Source organism: Malania oleifera, chromosome 8 (genome assembly GCF_029873635.1).
Source record: "Malania oleifera isolate guangnan ecotype guangnan chromosome 8, ASM2987363v1, whole genome shotgun sequence".
In the NCBI taxonomy this organism is placed as follows: Eukaryota; Viridiplantae; Streptophyta; class Magnoliopsida; order Santalales; family Ximeniaceae; genus Malania; species Malania oleifera.
The window spans coordinates 47,366,765-47,388,802 of record NC_080424.1 but is presented as its reverse complement, the minus strand read 5'-3'; the positions used below and the strand labels follow the sequence as shown (position 1 = coordinate 47,388,802).

General features: G+C 34.0%; 1 protein-coding gene across 1 annotated transcript; it reads left to right on the top strand.

Moving 5' to 3' along the window:
- The first annotated feature begins 416 nt into the window (after nt 1-416).
- LOC131162666 (uncharacterized) lies at nt 417-18,985 on the top strand. Its single transcript, XM_058119271.1, has 2 exons — nt 417-537; nt 18,771-18,985. The coding sequence occupies exons 1-2, from the start codon at nt 417-419 to the stop codon at nt 18,983-18,985; spliced, it is 336 nt and encodes a 111-aa protein (XP_057975254.1).
- The last annotated feature ends 3,053 nt before the right edge of the window (nt 18,986-22,038 follow it).

Here is a 22,038-nt window from a genome sequence, read left to right as displayed (position 1 = left end):
TGCACATTATTGAAAGAACAATTTGTGTTTGATTGGTTGAGTTTAAAGGACGAGTTACGGTCTTTCGTTTGGTGTTTGGATGCTTGTGAGCTATTTGGAATAGGTTGTGTAGCAAATTATCTACCACATCGAGTGGCTATGCAATTCAGAATGGATCAATAACTTTCGAGCAAGGTTGACTTCTTGTCCATCACGCAAAGATCATTCCAAGCAGGGGTTTCTATTAGGCACTACAACTGGTGGAAAAGTCATATGTTGAATCGAGAAAATTGTAATGATGTATGTGTTTATGAAGATGAGTGAGCCTAAGACTTCACCATTTGATAAACCAAGAATGCATAGGGAGATCTTGCGATTGCTCTACATCGAGAAATCCTAGAAATCATAGCGAAGAACCTTCCAAGATGAAGGTAGAGATGGTAAGTGACTGGAGCAATGAGGAGCATGATTTCCCTCTGGATATAGAGGTTCAACCCATTGATGCAAGTGAAACTAATGTCAAATTGAAAGTGGCATCCATGGTTCCACCCAAAAAGGGTGAAAGCAGTTGTCATGACCTAGTCGTATAAAGGAGTACTCTAAAACTATCACTATGGTGTAATGAAGTCTGTTTTCTCTTGAAATGTCATATTATGTTATCTCAGAGAGCTTTTTTCAACATTTTATAGGTCGAATGATGCCTTGGGGTTTATTGTGGATAGTTACAAATTGTTGAATGCGGTTTTTGGGTTGATTGTGGACAATTGTATGCCACTAGTAGTGCTTAAGATGTTTGGATGCACTTAGGTATGTTTCTTGTGGCACTCATCTCCTGTTCTCTACACTATTGTTGATCAAGCATTCGATGAAATATTGAAATTTGAAAACACCAGTAGACCAAGGGTCCACTTTATGTGCCAGACGTTAAAATGATAAGTTATAGAGCTTAACACCACAAGGTTAAGTTCCAGTCTCCTAGAGACATTCTAGAATTGGAGCTAGCTTCAATGCAATCATTTTCACCTACTATTTTGAGTGGCCATCCAATAACATGCCTAAAATCTACAACACAAAGCCAATGATATGCAACTGTCCACAATCAACCCCAAGGCCGCATTCGACAATTTGCAATTGTCCCTAATCAACCCTAATGCCTCATTCGACCTATAAAATGTTGAACAAAGTCCTCCGAGATACCATAATATGACATTTTAAGAGACAACAGGCTTCATTACACCATGGTGATGGTTTTAAAGTACTCCTTCATGCGATTGGGTCATGACAACTACTTTCACCCTTTTTGGGTGGAATCATTGGTGCCAATTTCTATTTGACATTAGGTTCACTTGCATCAATGGATTAAACCTCCATATCTGGAGGGAAATCTTCCTCTTTGTTGATCCATTCACTTACCATCTCTACCTTCATCTTGGAAGGTTCTTCACTATGATTTTTAGGATTCCTTGATGTAGAGGAATCGCAACATCTCCCTGTGCATTCTTGCTTGATCATGTGGTGAAGTCTTAGGCTTACTCATCTTCATAAACACAAACATCATTACAATTTTCTTGAGTCAACATATGACCCTTCCACCAGTTGTAGTGCCTAATGAAAACCCCTACTTGGAATGATCTTTGTGAGACGGGCAAGAAGTCAACCTTGCTTGGAAGTTATTGATCCATTCTAAATTGCATAGCCACCCAATGTGGTAGATACTTAGCTACACAACCTATACCAACTAGCTCACAAGCACCCAAGCACCTAACGAAAGACCGTAGCTCATCGTCTAAACTCAACCAATCAAACATAGATTGTTCTTTTGTTAACGTGCATTATTAGTGACGATTTTAAAAAATCGTCACGAATACTTACACTATTAGTGACAGTTAAAGAAAATTATCGCCTAATAATCCATTATATTAGTGACGATTTTTAAAACCCACAATAATAATGCAACCCTTAAGGGGATCTTGAGTTTACTTATATATATAAAGCATTCTACTTAAAAGGACATGGGTTGCTTGTTCTATTTTATCTTTAGCTCACATATGATTTTCATTTGTGGTGTTAAGTACACTAGCAAGGTTAGCAACAACATCACTGGATACTTATCTGGTTTTGCTCCCTAGATAATATCAGCATTCGTTTTTACCTATCCACTACTATGAAGAGAGTCTCATATTAACCATGTTGAAGTGTAATTAATGCAGGCAAAGAAAGGGTATAAGTATTATTCTACTGGCTTTGTCTACATGAAGATGTGCAAACTCTATGAAATCATGTACTGCTTTAACGTATTCTGCAAAAAAACCTACTCCGAGCCTTCATCCAACTCTTATCCATGTTCATTAATTACCCTGTAACATGTTCAAGTAGATGGTATTGATTATTCCCTTATAATGTTTATGAGGCATACATTGTGAATCCTAAAATCAACTATTTTCTGTCTAAAAGGTATGGATCCTCTCTTATACTATACAATGTTAGTAAGTTGAACTAAAGGATCCAAAATACACTAAAACTACATTCGTTGATGGATTGTGGGCAAATAAAAGGTCACAAATGGTCTCATCAAATGTGATGAGGCTGTGCTTAAAGCTTAGTAGGGGTTAATGAAGTCTTGAAAATCGTGATAATAATCTCAACGTAAGACCCAATTAGGGAAACGAAGACCAAAAGCATAGAAAAAATTCAGACAAAATAAAGATCTATATCCATTACAAGTAGGTCCATACACCGAAGAAAACCACCACTCACATTTGCTGTCAAGGCTCCAAGCAAACAGAAAGACTCAAAAACCCATGAACATCATATGCTATTTTTTTCACAGAACTATATTTTGATATAGATTGTTTGTGTGATACATGAACACATTACATTTTTTAAGGTTAGTTGAATTGTGTTTTAACTTTTATCCTGATAATATTTTTTTAGAATTTCTCTATATTGTTTTGTTCTCGGTGGTTACCCAATCCAATATTGCATATATTAGAATTATTTTGAAAGGATAAGTAAAAGTTAAACGAATATTAAAATTTATCCTTTATGTGAACAACATTGCAAATCACTATCCATAATGCACCAAATGACTAAATCTTTTTTATGAATGGTATTAAGATATATGAATTGTAGATTGAACTACTAGAATACATGCTTGTGTTGAACACCAACTGCATGGCTGATGCAGTACATTGTGAATTGCATGTTGGTAGTGGATTTAGGTTGTTGCATGCTTGAAATGATTTATTTACTGAAAACAACAAGGTTTCAGGTACAGATTTAATGGGAAAATGTTCAATTTACAGACGGCATGCTACCAAAATTTTTTTAAAATTTTCCCAAAATAAAACTCTGTACAAAGATAATTATGATAAAATGAATGTCAAAATTTTTTTGAATGGATGAGTGAAAGTTAAACGAATATTAAACTTCATCCTTTATGTAAACAACATTGCAGATTACTATCCATAATGCACCGAATGACTGGATGGTATTATGTTATATGAATTGTAGATTGAACTACTGGAATACATGCTTGCGTTGAACGCCAACTGCATGGCTGATGTTATATATTGTGAATTGCATGCTGGTAGTGAATTTTGGTTGTTGTATGCTTGAAATGATTTATTTGCTGAAAACAATCAGGTTTCAGGTACAAGTTTTATGAGAAAATGTCCAATTTACAGACGTCATGCTGCCGAAATTTCATTAAATTTTTTCCCAAAATAAAACCATGTACAAAGATAATTATGATAAAATGAATGTTAAAAAATTTTTTTAAAAGAATGAGTGAAAGTTAAATGAATATTAAATTTCATCCTTTATGTGAACAACATTGCAGATTACAATCCATAATGCACCAAATGAATAAATATTTTTTATGAATGGTATTAAGTTATATGAATTGTAGATTGAACTACTAGAATACATACTTGTGTTGAACGCCAACTGCATGACTGATGCAGTATATTGTGAATTGCATGCTGGTAGTGGATTTAGATTGTTGATTGCTTGAAATGATTTATTTGCTGAAAAAAACCAGGTTTCAAGTACAGGTTTTATGAGAAAATGTCTAATTTACAGACGGCATGCTGCCAAAATTTCGTCAAAACTTTCCCAAAATAAAACCATGTGCAAAGATAATTATCCTAAAATGAATGTTAAAATTTTTTTGAAAGAATGACTGAAAGTTAAACGAATATTAAACTTCATCCTTTTTGTGAATAGCATTACAAATTATTATCCATAATACACTGAATGACTAAATCTTTTTTATGGATGGCATTATGTTATATGAATCGTAGATTGAACCCCTGGAATGTATGCTTGTGCCGAACGCCAACTATTTATTTCCAGCTTACCTCCTCCTTCATTAGCAAAGCCTTAAAATAATTTTTAAAAGAAAATCCCCTACTAACTAAATCCTTCGAGATATTTACCCAAGTCCTTTGCATGATCAATATCCTCAAGTCTCCCTTTGGGTAATAGAGTTTCAAATGTATACGTCACCAAAGGAATCCCTATTCCATCTTTTCAAGGCCAACTTTAAAGATGTCAACCTCTTCATAAACCCAAAGCTCTCCCACCCCTCACACAAACATTTATTCCAATATCCGTATATAAAGGACAAAAAAAGAAAGACAAGAAATACAAATATCCTAAGGAAGTCATGTAAACCATGAACATCGTATTTTATTTTTTCATAGAACTATATTCTATATATATATATAGATTGTTTGTGGGATGCATGAACACAATACATTATTTTATTACTTATCATATGAAGCTTTGGTGCACTCATAAAATTCATTGCTAGTTGGATTATTGTGAACTATTTATTGTAAACACCCAGGTTTAGAGCATATCTCTATGGAAAATGTCCTATTTACAGACGAAATGCTGCCAAAATTTTTCTAAACTGATAAACTTAACTATTTAAAATTGTATCATTTTTTTTTTAACTATGTCCGATTATTTTGCTATCAAATCATTGATACTGATAATATGTATACATATATGTTCAAAAATTGTATACTAATTTTCTTTTAACAAAATTAATTTGTAGGGTTTGCGGCTGTCACAACATTCAGCACGATGTCATGCACTACAGTTGGATGCAGCTTTTGATTTTATTTTAATTTTTGTATTTTTTTATTATTTAAACAAATGGAATTTATGTATTTTAATTTGAATTTGTATATTGTATTCGTATTTGAATTTGAATTTTGAACTTTTTTTTTGTTATCTGAACGGATGGAATTTCTATAATGTATTTGTATTTGAATTTCGAAATTGAATTAGAATTTTCAATGATTTATGAATTTTTTTTGTAATTATGGTTTAATGTTATGTATGCATAAATGTAATTAAATTTTTTTACAGGAATTAATGATTAAAAAAATAATAATAATTTTCAATTATTAGTGACGGTTTCAAAATTGTCACTAATACTAGACTAGTAGTGACGAATTTCAAAACCGTCACTAATAGCACACTATTAGTGACAAATATCAAAAGCATCACTAAAGACTAAGTATTAGTGATGGTTTTGAAACCGTCAATAATAGCCAATTATTAGTGACGGTTTTCATAGTCGTCACTACTACTCTACAATTAGTGACTCATTTGAAATTCGTCACTACTACTCTACTATTAGTGACAGTTTTGAAAATTATCACTAATACTCTACTATTAGTGATGATTTTGAGCATAGCCAATGTAGAATTTATAGTGACGGTGTTAGGGTTTAAGTGATGGTTATAATCTGTCACTAATACTCTATTATTAGTGATACTTTTAAAATTTGTCACTAATAAGTATTAGTAACCGCAGTTATGGCGACTATTTGAAAACTGTCACTAATACTATTAGTGATGGTTTTGTGATTATTAGTGACGATTTTGATCCTTCACTAATAACCTTATTTTTTGAAGTGTTATGAACTTAATAAAAATATGAATTTGGATCCTAAAAATCCTATGAAGGATAAATGCATTGCTTTTATATCTAGTCCAAATTGCAAAAAAGTTCTTGAAAATGATGAAGATAGTAAGGATGATATGAAATCACTTGTAAGAGACTTAAGGAAATCCCTTGTACGTAAACAACACTTTAGGAATAAAGAAATAAGAAAAAATGAGAAAGAAACACGTCAATGCTTCATGGCCAATGAACATGAAGAAGAAGGAACAAGTTTGGAAGATGGTGATGACACTCCTTCTTATGATGAAATAGCAGAAATTTGTTCTAAATTATATGATGAATTAGTCTTAGAAAAAAAAAAAAAGAAGAAATGAAAATGTTGAGAAAGAGCTTGCTATGGTTAAACTAAGGGAGTCTTTATTGAAAAAAGAAAATGAAACTTTAGAAGTCAAAATCAAAGGCTTGGAAGATAAATTGTCAAAATGGAATGGAAAAGAATCTTGCCTTTGTTCCACCTTAAAAGAGGAAAATATTTCTCTTAAAAAGGAAAATGAGGAGTTTTTAGAAAAGGCTCAAAAAGACCATGTATCTTTTCAAGATAAGGTGAAAATTTTGAATAATCAAATTGAAAATGTTTTGAAGGAAAATGTTATCGTGAAAAAGGAAAATGAAAATCATGGTATAGCCATAAGAGGGAAAGAAAACTCCAAAAATTCCTTGGGAAATAAGAAAAATGATTCTTACAAAAAGAAATTTAAAACCTCTTATAAATCACATCATTATGCCTCAACGAGAAAAAATAATACAATTAAGTCAAGACCCTCACACGAAAACAATATTTGTCTACATTGTGAAAGAAAGGGTCATATTAGATATTTTTGCCCATTTAGAGGAGGAAGAGGCAAAGAAAGAAAAATGGAATGGGTTATAAGGAAAACCAACCCCTTGGGACTCGAGGAGGAATGAGTACCAAAAGGAAACACATGACCTCTTTGAATTGTTTCCTTAGGACCTAGGATTAGGAATTAGGTTTAGATTTAAACCACACCTAGGTGAAATGAATAAGTGTTGACAAAGTAAATCGTCATTTGTGATAACTTAAAAACACTTATTTTATGGATTAAGCTCAAAATGTGAAAATTCCAGTTCTTGCTTTTTAATTTATTTAAATTATTTTTGCTAGAAATTTTAGGAATCATGCCAATAATGATGAGTTCAATTGATTAAAACCAATAAAATGCTTTATTTGTTTTTATCTTGAAAATTGGTTTATTCCTTGTTGAAGGTATTAGCTACTGTTTATGGGATGATATAGCATGTATTCAAAGCTTGTTCTTTAGGAATTAATTTTTGAGTGACAAATGGAAAGGCCTTGTTTTTCTTATATGAATTTCTAAGGTTTTAATTTTATTTTATATTTTTTCAAAAGCATGCTATGATGCGTTTTGATGATATATGCTCTTGCTTGGATATATGGTAGATTTCTTATGGAAAATTTGCATTGAATGATTGATTTATATCCTATGGTATAATTCATAGAAATCTTTATTCAAGTTTTTTCAAGAAAGCCATTTTTGGTTTTTTTTTTTTCAAGTGTTATGGTTTAGCAAAAATTTTTTTGGCATATGTATCTAGCACACACTCACCTCACCACCATGATGTCTTAGATTAAGGGAGAGAAATCATTTTTTGGTAAAATGAATTTTTACCTAATGATCAAAGGGGGATATGATAGTTTGGTGTCCTTTTTGTTAAAGAGAATGTTGTGTGGTGTTATGTGAAGGGGAGAAGTGAAAAGCATGGAAAATGCATGTGGGGTAGAATGCATGTGGTAATTCAAAGATAATATCAAAATTCTAATTGCTTATTTTTTTTATCTTACATGAACTTTCTATTTTATGGTATGCATGTTTAAAACTCTAATAGATATGAAAAATATAGTTAAATATTTTTACCTCTATGCATATTGTAAAGGGGAGCAAATGTTAGTCTTATCTAAGAATATGCATAAATTGAGGTGGAGCTTTAAAATATATCCTATAGGAGAACACTAATGGTTTGTCATCATCAAAAAGGGGGAGGATGTTAGTCCTAGAGGCTACGTAAGCCTAATTGTCTTGTTTTGATGATAACAACCCATTAGTGGTTCTAGGTTAGCTTATATTTGCATATCAAGCCTTAGTAAGTATAAATACAAATGCAAAGATTAAGTAAATTAGTAATAGGTTAGACATCATCAAAAAGGGGGAGAATGTTAGCCTTGGTGGCTACACCATCATTGTTTAAAGTGTTTTGATGATATTAACCTTCCTATCTCTGCAGATCATGTTTAGTATAGGTACATGAAGTACTGGATCAAAGGCAAATATCACACCGAGTAGACATCATTAAGGAAAGATCAAATGGACACGCATTCGGAAGGACCCAAGCATGACCAATGGAAGCTTAATGTAGTCTTATATGTATTTGGGGAGTGTTTGAGGTAGTCTATATTGTAACTCTTGCGGGTGTGTTTCTTGCATGATTTCTGAGCAAGATTTGAGCATTGCATATGCATACTAGGACACTTGAGTTTATAGGATTGCATTAAAGTCACAAACACATATTCATGGTTTTCAAAGTTAAATTCAAAGAGTTTGTCAAAAACAATCCTAAACTCAAAATATGTTTTCAAAGGGATATGTTCTTAACATCCTAGTTTTAAGAATATTTTTATACTTGGTCCCGATTTTGTCAAAGCATGGTTAATGTCCTAAAGCTTCAAATAAGTCAAATACTCTTTATAAAGGACATTCTAAGCATATAAGATATCAAATGATCTTTCAAAGAAGTTTTCATAAATCATGATATCTTATATTTAAGTGGAAACTCACTTGGACAAGTTTTAAACTTAATTAGACTTAATATATTTCATATAATTTTGTTCAATAATGTTTTAAATCATTAAAAGGCTTTTTAATCAGGAAAAACAGAGAAATCATCGACTGACGTAGTGCAACCTTGAGTCCCAAATACCCTTCAATATTTGGGGCATAACTTTTTCTAGAAAAGTCCAAAAAGGACTATCTTGGTGTCCTTCGAAAGCTAAGAAAAAATCCTATAACTTTAATGTTGATTACTTTATATAATTCAAGGGCACTCATTGACGAGAATAGTGGATTCGTCGACGAGTGACTAGTTGACAATAGTCAACGAGTTCAAAGCACTAGTTGACTAGCCCAATGGGCAAAATGACGCTAATGAGCAAAAATGGCTAGTTTTGTTGAGGAATTGCCCCCAACTATCCAATAATGGCTATTTTGGTATTTTTCCTATAACTACAAACTATTAGGCTTACTTAGACATGGTTTTGATGATTTATACAAGCTTATAGTGAAAAATATCCTTGCTTCCAAAACCTAGCACATTGCATCTTAGTTCATATTCACAAGTGCTCATCTCTCTTGTTCTCTAATCTTGTTTGTTAAAATTCTCAAGAGAGAAGCGTGAAGTCTGCTTTGTATTTAGTTTTTTTCTCATTCAATGAGTATTCTTATTGTAATCATTTACTTCGTGTAAGGTTTTTTGTGAACAATTTTGACGGTTCTTGGTGAACCGCTTGGTAAAGGCTCTTTGTGAGCAAATAGGGATTTGTTCCCAAGTGTAGAGTTGTGTACCCGAGTTGTGAGGCTTGCTCCGCCAAGGAAGGAGCATTGATAGTGGATTGTGGAATCCTTGGCTTCGTGCTAAGGCGTTCACGTAGGCTTGGAGCTGAACCACGTAAAAATCTCAGTGTTGATTTTCTCTTCCCACTCTTTATTTTATTGTCATGTGCATGATTTATATTTTTTATAATGTGATATAATCGCTTGCCATCTTTCCAAGAGATTTTATTTTGTAGAGAAATTTAATATACTTAAAAAGAGTTAATCAACCCCCCCCCCCCTCTGACTCTACATTGTATATCCACTATGGGACACATGTATATGCTCCGGAGCTATGACGATTAACATATTCTCATAAGTTTACATATTAAAGTCTTCAAATATATTCTCTCAATTCTTCAGCTTTAAGGGATTTAATCTTGTAGAACACAACTTAAGCACAAAGTCATTAGTCCATAATAGGTTGTTATCATCAAAACAAGGTTAATGAAACCTTGGGGCTAACATACCTGACTTTATGGACATAAAAATCATTTTTGCAATGTTTTTCTTGAAGTGAAATTCCCTTTACTCGTATGGAAGAAGTTGCTTGGATGCAATTTGGAGGGAAATAATATCTTTGAATAAGTGAAATTAGGAGTAGAATAATCCCATTATCTGGAGGTTTAATAAAAAGGTAACTACATAGGCTCTTTAAGGAGCAAGACTCCAAAAAGGCATTCTTAGGGACATCAAATATGATAAGTGGGTATGTGTGCGTGTTGTTAGAAACCTCCATAACCTAAGTAGGAGGCTTAAGGGGCCTAAGGTGTCTTGGTCAAAGAAGGTTCACATAACGTGATCGAGACACCACTTTCTAACACTAAAAAAAAAAATTCATCACTAATACTGCACTTTTAGTGACGAAATTGAAAGCGTCATTAATACTTTCATCACTAAAAACCACTTTTCCTACTCCAACTATCGCGGGAAACTAATAGTGATGTTTTTTATTTTGCATTAGTGAGGAATCAAAAGCGACACTAATAGTCATTTATTAGTGACAATTTTCTAAACCCTCACTAATACTGCAATGTTGACTAGGAAAAAGTCAAGAATATTAGTGACAGTTTAGTAAAACTATCACTAATAGTCTTATATTAATGATATTTTTTAGAACCGTCACTAATAATGCATTTGTTGATGGGGAAAAAGGTCAAGAATATTAGTGACGATTTTTCTAATTACTTAGGCAGTGTGCTTCATATGTAGCAGCCAAAAACCATTTGTAAAGACTGATTCACCAAGACCAAACACCTGAAAACTGACCTAATTGATGAGTTAGACCAAACACCTCGCCCTGTTGATCGAACCAGCACCCATCTCTACCAAACTTCAGAGCGAAATGATATATATATCTATATATATATATATATATATATATATATATATATATATATATATAATGTCTAGCCATGGACTAGGATTGTTCTTAGCATAGCCGACGAAAAATATGGAAGGGTTATCATTGATAGTGAATATTGCTTGAAAATATTTTCTAAATTTAAACTTCTTGAAGTTCATACCTTTTGGAATGACTATGTACATATCGACTAGGGAAGTTGTGGTGAAGTTTTGCAATGATTGGACTTGTTTTTTAAATGCAATAGAGTTTAAGAGATCTTTTGAAACTGTTCATCACAATAAAAAAGAATGGGATGCACAAAAGAAACAACTTGGTTCAAATATCTATGCATGGGTGGGTTGCTCATGAAGATGAATAAAATTTAGAAGGGCTAGTAGGTGGCTATCTTCGTAGCAGTAGACAGATAAAAACAGTTATCGATATTGTCCAAGAAGCAAAACAGGATAGAAATAATGTTGTGGCTAACCTAACTAGTGTGCGTGACACCACAAATAAGAATCTAGATGAGTTTAAGAAAAAACAATGAGAAGAGCAAGTACATCCTAATAGACTTATATTTTAGTGATGGTTTTTAGAGCCGTCACTTATATTGCATTTTTTATGGGGAAAAAGGTAAAGAAGATTAGTGACGGTTCTTATAAACCGTCACTAATAATGCATTTGTTGACAGGGAAAAAGTTTAAGACTATTATTAATAGTTTTTCGATCTAGTTACTTGGGTAGGGTGCTTCAAATGCAGTGACCAAAAAATATTTGCAGAGACTGATTCACAAAGACTTCTAATGGAGCAACGAAAATGGTCATCAAGTGCAATAAGTGAATGCAAACATAAAAATGATGTTGCCTTGGCAAAATACCTAGAAACTTACCTAGCCGATGAGTCAGACCAAACACCTCACCTTATTAAACCAACATCGTACCCATCTCTCAAAATCCATAGTGGACGAAAAATATGGAAGAGTTGTCATTGATAGTAAATAGTTGTTGAAAAGATTCTCTAAATTTAAACCTCTTGAAGTTCATACCTTTTGGAGTGATCGTGTACAAACCAAGGAAGCTATGGTGAAGTTTTGCAATGATTGGACTCATTTTTTAAATGCAATAGAGTTTGAGAGATCTTTAATTTGAAGTTGTTCATCACAGTAAAAAGGAATGGATTGCATGAAAGAAACAATTTGGTTCAAATATCTATGCATGGGTGAGTTGCTCGTGAAGATTATTACAATTCAAAAAGGCTAGTAGAAGACTACCTTCATAGCAGTGGATAGAGAACAATAGTTGATGATTTTTTCCAGGAAGCAAAACATGATAGAAATAATGTTGTGGCTAACCTAGCTAGTGTGCTTGACACCACAAATGAGAATTTGGATAAGTTGAAGATAAAATACAATGAGAAGAGCATGTCCTTAAGTAGAATTCTTGAAGAGAAATACCATCACTAATAGTCTTATATTAGTGATGATTTTTAAAACTTTTACTAATAATGCATTTGTTGACAAGGAAAAAGGTCAATAGGTTACCAATTATAGAGGACTCATATCTATGCAGTATCACCGAAAATTAATTATCCTCTTGACCTTTACAAGTCGATTCAAGATCCCCAAAGGGGTGCCATTCATGGAGGTATAATTTGGTAAGGATATAAAATGTTTATCAATTCGATTGCTTAGTATTGTTCCTTCCTCCCTTTGCCTCAACTATACTTCATTTTTTCCCCTAAAGAATTATTGATAGCATTTAGGAGCTAACGGTGTCAAAAAATTCCTCCCTGATTGAAACTTATATGCATAGAGGTGAACTTAGTTGATTTTAAGCACTCAGGTATCCAATTCGGGCAAACAAGGTCCAAACTGAATGGGGTCAGTCGTGACACATCTGTCACATTAGGTTGGACATGTCAAAGCTGATGATGCCCATAAACTCCTCCCTAAGAGCTTTTTGCCCACTTAGAAATGAAGTCAAAATACAAATAAACTTAGCAAACTTAGTGGATTTTAGCACTCACGTGTCCAAGTTGGGCATACAAAGTCCAAACCAAGTGGGGTCAATTCTGATTGATCAAACTTAGTTATTTAAAATTGTATTATTATTTTTTAACTATGTCTAAATGTTTGATCATTTTGCTATCAAATCATTTTACATATACATACATATATATATATATATATGTATGTGTGTGTGTGCGTGTGTGTGTGTGTGTGTTAAAAATCGTATACTAATTTTTTGTATAATTATTACTTTGAAGGGTTTGACTTAGTTACTGTGGGGGGCAGTAAAAGGGGTAAGGGTAGACCTAAAATAACTTGGGAGGAGATAGTGAGTAAGGAATTAATATCCATGAATCCATCAAAAGAAATGGTTCATGATCGCATAAATTGGCAGAAAAAGATTCAAATAGCTGACCCCACTTAGTGGGACTAAAGCTTGGTTTTGTTGTTGTTATATTACTTTGTAGGGTTTGTGACTATCACAACATCAGGATGATGTCAGGCACTACAGTCGAATGCAGCTTTTGAATTTTTATGCATTTTTTTTTATGTGAATAGAATGAAGCTTCAAATGAAAACATCATAGAAAATCTAGAACTACCTAAAGAATGGAGATATGCTAAAAGTCACCCAAGAGATCAAATTCTTGGTGAACCATCAAAAGAAATAACCACTAGAGCCTCATTAAAAAAATATTTGTAATCATTATGCATTTTTGTCTCAAGATGAACCCAAGAATATAGAAGAAGCCTTAAAATATGATTCTTGGATCATAACTATGCAGGATGAACTAAATCAATTCAAAAGGAGTCAAGTATGGGAACTTATACCTAAACCCAAAGATAAATCAATCATAGGAACCAAATGGGTGTTTAGAAATTAAAAGGATGAAAATGAGGTAGTTGTAAGAAATAATGTTAGGCAAGTAGCACAAGGTTATAATCAAGAAGAAGGAATCAATTATGAAGAAACCTTTGCACCCATGGCAAGAATGGAAGCTATAAGGATGCTTCTTGCCTATGCAGCACATAAAGATTTTAAATTATACCAAATGGATGTAAAAAGGGTATTTTTATTATACAAATGAAGAAGTTTAGGTTAAACAACCTCCAAGATTTGAAGACTCTAAATACCCAAATCATGTATTCAAGTTAACTAAAGCCTTATATGGATTGAAACAAGCTCCTAGAGCTTGGTATGAAAGACTAAGCAAGTTCCTACTCCAAGATCGATTTTTCAAGAGGAAAGATAGATAGCACTCTATTTATAAAAAACTAAAAATAATGTTATGCTTATAGTACAAATTTATGTTGACCATATCATATTTAGAGCAACTCATAAAGATTTATGTAATGAATTTGCTACAACTATGCAAAGAGAGTTTGAAATAAGCATGATGGGAGAATTAAATTACTTCCTAGGGTTACAAATTAAACAAGCTAAAAATGGAACATTCATAAATCAAACTAAATATATCAAAGACATGTTAAAAAAGTTTGATATGGAGGAAAGTAAACCCATAGGAACTCCCATGAGAACTTCAACAAGTCTTGACAAGGATGAAAAAGGAAAACAAGTAGATGCCAAACATTACCGAGGAATAATAGGAAGCTTACTTTAGTTAATAGCAAGCATACCAGATATCATGTTTAGTGTATGTATGTGTGCTAGGTTTCAATCGGCTCCTAAGGAATCACATCAAATCGTAGTTAAACGAATCCTTAGATATTTACTAGGCACATTTGATCTAGGTTTATGGTATCCAAAGGGAACTCATTTTGAAATGATAAGTTATTCAGATGCGGATTATGCAGGATGCAAAATAGATAGAAAAAGCACTAGTGGAACATGTCACTTTCTAGGACACTCACTAGTTTCTTGGTTCTCAAAGAAACAAAATTTCGTAGCATTATCTACAACTGAAGCAGAATACATAGCAGCTGGGAGGTGTTGTGCTCAAACTTAATATATGAAACAACAAGTAAGGGACTTCAAAATTCAATACCAAACAATCCCCATTAAGTGTGATAATACCAGCGCTATAAATATCTCAAGGAATCTAGTATCACATTCAAGAACCAAACATATTGATATACGTCATCATTTCTTAAGAGATAATGTAGAAAAGAAAGAAATAGTTCTTGAATGAATTGTTAACACTCACGATCAATTAGCTGATATATTCACAAAACCACTAGCTGAAGATTAATTTGTAGTTATCCGACAGGAATTAGGAATGTTACATATACGAGAGGTTAACTAAAGAGAGAAAAGAATTTCTTCAGGGCAGACGACCACTAGACACCAGGCAGGCACCTGTCAGGCTACTATCTATTTGGAAAGACAGTTGACAGCCGACTGTTAACTTTATGACAGATGACTATCTCGCAACGGTTCATGTTCATTTAACATAAAAACACTCTTTTTAGAAGCCCCAGATGCCTATCCATTCATCTACCCTTCATGAAACCAACTTCTCTTCATCTCTTCTCTAAGTTTCTCCTTTCCAAACCTCTTCCCAACGTCACTTCATCAAAACCCTAAATCCTTCACATCTAGGGTTTCTCAAATTTTTGGTACATCAATATGCCAAGAACTAACTCAGTCGATAAAAAGGACAAAGCTTCTTCTTCAAGACCTATCAGCAACAACGAAATTGAAAAATGGTTAGTTTCATCTCATGCAAAAGCTTTGTACCAAAATCACATCTCTACAATCGATCCAATGTTTTGTAAGGTGCTAGATATCTCTTTCTTTGAAGAAACTTTTCCTGAGATTCTTGAGTTGTTCAAAAATATTGGATGGGATAAGTTTGTTCTTCACCAAGTTAAAGGATATTACCCTGATCAGATTAAGCTCTTCTACTCAAACTTGGTAAAGAAAAATGTTGGATTTGAGACCGAAGTATTTGGCCAAAAGATCACACTTACTCCACACTCACTAAGGAAAATACTTCATATTAAGCATGGAGATTTTGAGTGGAATCCAATAGAAAAACAATGGACAATGGAGCAGGGTTTTTCCCCACAAGAATTTCTACATCTTGTGGTGAACGATCAACCCGTATATTTTGGAAACCCTCCACAATACAAATAGCTCAATCTGCAAGCACAAATTCTTCATAAGATCATTGCTTATAATATAATTCCAAGATCAGGATCCTTTGATCACATCTCCTTCTTTGATTGTTTCGTTATGTGGGGCATTCTAAAAGGAAAGAAATTGGATTTAGCCAGCCTTGTACTCAAATGGATGGTCATAAAGCTCGAATCTCCTAGAATTGGGCTCCATACGGTGGCATTCTTTCCTTAGTTTTTGCTCATTTTCAAGTCCTCACTCCATCTTCCAAACTAGTAAAGCGAACTGATTGCAACATATTCTCCTCCACTACTATAAAGAGAATGGGTTACAAGAAGTACACTGAGGGATGGATGTTTAGGGGTAATAGACCTACACAACCGGCACTAGAAGAACATAATCCAGCTCCTAAAGAAGCTGATATGCCTCCTTGGTTTCTTCCTTTTTGTGACGATCTATTTAATTTCCATATATATATATATATATATTATGTTAATAAAACTAATATAATAAACTAGGTAGATCATAATCCACCTGTACTCATGGGTACTAGGGATACATCAAACACATATAACGGAAGCCTATGCAGCAGGAAATCATAAAACCATGTACATAACTTTATATCATATAGTACAATACTAGAGCTTACTATATCCATAATACATATCCCAAAATAAACCAAAAACCAACCCTAGGGTCGATACCCAAAAACTCACCATCGAACCCTAACAAACGACTTACCCTTCAGAAAGGGCAGGTCAACTGTATCTACCTCAACGGAGCTTTATCCACTCTCCTATCCGGGGCTCCTAAAATGTTCATGAAATTTTGGGGTGAGACACCTCTCAGTAAGGGAAATAAACTAATACTAGTGTGTGGCAACATGAGTATTCTGTGTTTTATATATACCATATAGAAACATATTTAGTAAACTATTATGTCATATTTGGGAAAACATATATGTCATCATAACATGGCAGCACATACTGCATTTTCATAACCATATTTCATCTAATATAATAATAATAATAATAATAATAATAATAATATAAAAACAACCCTGGTAGGTTAGCTGGCTGTTGTCATGTATTACCCCCACATGACTGGGTTGTGTGGCCTGAAGGCAGGACTTAACAATGGTTGGCTGACCACTGCCAAGTCAAAAGTATAGTTTGTAAGTCCGATGAGTCTGCCAGACCTAGTTTGTACACCAGGGGCGCTCACACTTCTTAAAACCACATCGACCATCCAATCTCACACCACTCGGTATAGCGACGTTAACACAAATATCACAATCATGATGATCATGGACACATAGCATCGGTACCGTGCAAGTGCTAGCCTAGACCAAGCCAACCAGGTTCTGATATCATATAGCTTATACTACTGTGATACATGGATATTTCATACCATTAATTATCAAATCAATCATATCATTTTGCATATATACGTATATCATGAAAATCATTGGCCCGTACGTTGGTATTTCATATTTTACCATAGCTCGGCCCGACACCGGCAAATCATATCCATTGCTCGGCCCGTATGTTGGTAAATCATATCGATAACTCGGCTCGTACGCCGAAAAATCATATACATAGCACGACCCGTACACCAGCAAAATATATCCATAGCTTAGCCCGTACGTTGGCAAATCATACACATAGCACGGCCCGTACGCCGGCAAAACATATAAAAATCTCGGCCCGTACGCCAATTTTCCACTATACAAATCCAAATCTTTATCATATTCCCAGAAAACAGTTTTTCATTATAATTTCTACTCATGCCACACGAAATAGGTTTTTTCATATATTTAACATATCATCATTTTCAGCAGTATTTCCAAATATAAATCGTATATAAATATATTTATTTCCCTGAAATCAAATGCTAGAATATTATACATACTTTTCATAAAATACTAGCTTAGTTTATCCCCTTACCTGATTCCTGAAAAGCCCCTAAAAGAAATACTCCTGCACCCGCAGGGTTTCTCGCTCAACACCCTAATAATGACATTTCCCATAACTAAAGTTCAGTATTTCTATCCATACTACACTTTCTACAACTTTCAAATAGCCAAATACTGAGTAGAAAGCCTTACCCTGGATTTGGGATGGTTTCCAACTCAACCCCACAGACGATCTGCTCCGGCAGACTTGTAGAGAACTTTCCCAAGAGCGTCGTGGTGGATTCAAATCGTCGAACCGGTGGAAATCTGGCCCGAGATAGTAGAGAGAAGGTAATAAGGGTGTAGAGGAGAGAGAGAGGAATGTTTGTGCAATATTTCGGCCAAAAATTAAAGTTGGCCCTATCTATACACTAGGTTTCGTCGACGAGGTCAATAGGAAATTCGTCGACGAACTCTCCCCTTCATCGACGAAATTCAGAGTCGCCCAAAAATTCTCTCGGTATTTTCTCGTCAACAATACATACCCTCATCAACAAGACCTTGTGTTATCCTCATCGAAGAATCCCCTGTATTCATCAACGAGTCCTTAATTAAATTTTTCAGTTATTACTCCCAAAGTACAATGTCGACGATGAATGCGAAGCGTTCGTTGACGAAGTCTGTTGCCTCCTTCTGTTTCTATTTTCATTTCCCTCCCTCTTTATTATTTAAATACCATTATTCTTCGGGTCATTACACTTTTTATCAGCATTATTCTAGCTTCAGTTCTGAAATGAGGGATGGTTTTGCTTCTCTTCAAGACAAGATCGCAAATATTGATGATAAATATACTTTACTAGATAAACGTCTTGACAAAATCGAGCAACGTGTCACACAAAATGACACTGATTCGGATAAAAAGAGTAATGAGAATAATGATGAAGACTCTCAGGAAAAATCAGAAGAAGACACTGCTGAAGCTGAAGAAGAAGAAGTAGCTGAAGAAGAAGAAGGATCACAGCAATCTAAGGGAAAAGGAATTGCTGAAGATAGTGACACAGCTTCTGATACTTAACTATAGACTTTTGATGATATTTTAACTTTTTGCTATTTTGTATGCTACTCATGCTCAGTTTCTAGATGTATTTTTCCTTTTTGTTGATGTCAAAAGGGAGAGTATGTGTGTGAGTAAAGTCTATGAGTCTATGTATGTTTTTGTTTCTAGTTTGATGTATTATGAATTCTATGAACTATGAGTTTTTATATATTTTCAGACTATGCTTATTGACAAGGGGAGTATTATTTTTGTATCTTTGCTCTTTCTTTGTCATCATCAAAAAGGGGAGATTGTTGGCCTAGCTAGGCTTACAACTCTTGATTTTGAGGCTAACAAAGTAAGGTTATCTAATGTGTTTCCAAGTGACACTATTTAGGCAAAGATCATTTGCTCCAAACTTCAAATACCCTAGCATGAAAGCTCACAAGGATCAAGGAACAAGGAAAACCTCACATAAAGTGATCCAATAAAGCTTAGAGAAGTCTTAAAGATCCAAGATCAGTGACAAAAAGAACTCAAAGCAAAGAAGTGTCTCAAAGAAAAGAAAATGTCAAATTTGTATTTAGAACAAAGCTTTGTAAGTACTTCAAGTTGATTCAAGTATGAAATTTCATTTTGAAGCTTATTAGGCAAAGACACACTTAGAAACCTGAAGTTTTAAAGTCTTGGAACATGTTTTTTCAAAGTTAAACAAGTTTATATTCCAAGAATATCTAAGCATAAGTGAGAAAGATAAAAATGTTTTTGAAAAGAAGGAAAACCACTGGACAAGTGACTGTCTGTATATGGATAGACAGCTGACCAATTAAAGGACTTTAATTAAAGAAGTCAAAATCCTGATAGACGATTGTCAAGTTGTTGATAGACGACTACTAGTGACAAATGAGATGTTTGTGTGTGTTTTGCCAGCCGATTGCCACCATTTTTGATGTTTTTTAAAACTGAGTTGTTCAGTGACGGACGACTGCCACCCTGAGGATAGTCGATTGCCACCTTTCTGTGAGTGAAAAATATGCATGAAATACATGGACAGACGACTTCAAGAGATCCCACAGTCGTTTGGCTCGCGGAAAATTTCAAATTTCTCAACGGGCATATTTTTAAATTTTCAATTACTTGAAGCTCAAATTATTTTAAAACTTGGACCCAACTCCAAGTAAACTTGGGGAACGAGCAAGAAACCTTTCCTCTTCTATAAATACCCTCAAGATGCATTGATTTAGACCCCAAGTTTTCAAATCAGTAATCAAACTCTCTCTCAAGCACTCTGTGCTTCAATTGTTAATTCTTTCATCTATTAAAAGATTACTATGGTGATAAAACTCTAGAGCTTCAATCTAAATTTCATTTTATGAATTTAATGGAGTATATAGCTTTTATTTGTACTAATCAGCTCTTAAGGAGCAAATTCTTGTATGCCTTGTTTACATCTTTATAGCAGATTAATAGACGTTTTGAGTGTAGAATCGTTGGACTAAACAAGAGGATATTGTTTGGAGAAGGCAGGCTCTAGCCTTAACCAAGGAGTGTTGTAATTTGTATTGTTTTGCCTGGTAAAGGAACGGTAATAGTGAATCCTTTGGTTGTTTTACCAAAGGCGAGGACGTAGGCTGTGTTGAACCGAACCTCGTAAAACCTTGTGTTCTTCTTTCTTCCTTATTCTTTACTTTTCAGCAAAATTTATAAATTGCGTGGATTCTATATCAAACTCTGAATTCTACGTGTTTGGTTGTTAAATAGATCGGAAGTTAATTTATTTTGGTTTGATCAGCATTGATTGCGGAAACCGAAAGGGACTACGTTGGTTGATCATCCTTGGCTTATTAAATTGAAAGTTTATTTAAAAGTTGAACATTGGGAAGAAGGGTGTTTGTGGAAATTAAAAACAGGGCTTATACAAATTCAGCAAGCCTTTCACAATACTACAGAGCTTTTATTAAGTGATTGATCATTTTGTTTTGATTGAAATTTTTCTGATTCGATTTTTTGATTGTGGTTAAGCATTGATTATTATTATAACACAAAAGTATTGAAGATGGAAATAAATTTTAAAAAAATCCCAATTCACCCCCCTCTTGGGAAATCTATTCCAATTTCATCCAACTTTACCTATACCAAAAAACCTCGATGAGATTGAAGAGATCTTGGACGATAAGGCAACGTTCACATGAGTAGGATCATATCCAAAGTTATTTTTTAAGTGGAGATACAAACTGCTTTCTGAGAGGAGCTGGATACTTAAAGAAGACCTCCTTCATCACACCTCAGAGTTGTATTCCCTGTACATCACCTCTAATTCTTCAAAGAAGAATTCTTTTGGGCCCGGGAGAGATTAAGGGGATCAACATGCCTTATGTATCCTTTTAATTGATATGATGACACATGGACGACCTCCCGATGTCCACTCCTTTGCTAACATGGTGACACGTGGACGACCTCCAAATGTCCATTATTGTTTATATCTGTTTTGTAGGAACACAGGGGATCAATTGAAGATCTTCTACTTATTTGATGGAAGACTTTTTATTTGAAGATTTTGTTATTGTATTAATTTATATTTTTCATGGATTTGTTATTTCAAGATTAGTAGGTACTTGAAGACAATGCTTGAAGACCCAAGTGAAGTATTGAAAGAAAGTCCAACTCAAAACCCATGCAGGCCCCATATAACTTCTAGGCCCTACACAATTTTGGCCTTCCTTTTGGAATATGTTTAAATTTCAAATTTGAATTGTAATAATGCAAGACAACTAAGCTTGACTTGTGTGCTTATGAGTTGGAATTCCTTGTTTTTTAGTAAGTATTAATTGTGTTAAGTTAATAATTGTTGAAAGTTGTTGAGAGTTGTTGTTGAAAGTTGTTGAGTGTTATTGAATGTTTAATGTTTTGTCTCCCAGGCTATGCCTATAAATAGCCTCCTTATTGTAAGAACAAGATATGAAGTTGAAGTTGAATATTGAAGAAGCATCTCTTTGCTTGAACTTGTAAAGCTTGTTCCTCTCCTTGTCAGTGAGTAGTGTGAGGCTATGACATTCTCTTCGGAGATCAAGTAGTGAGAGATCACTAAACTA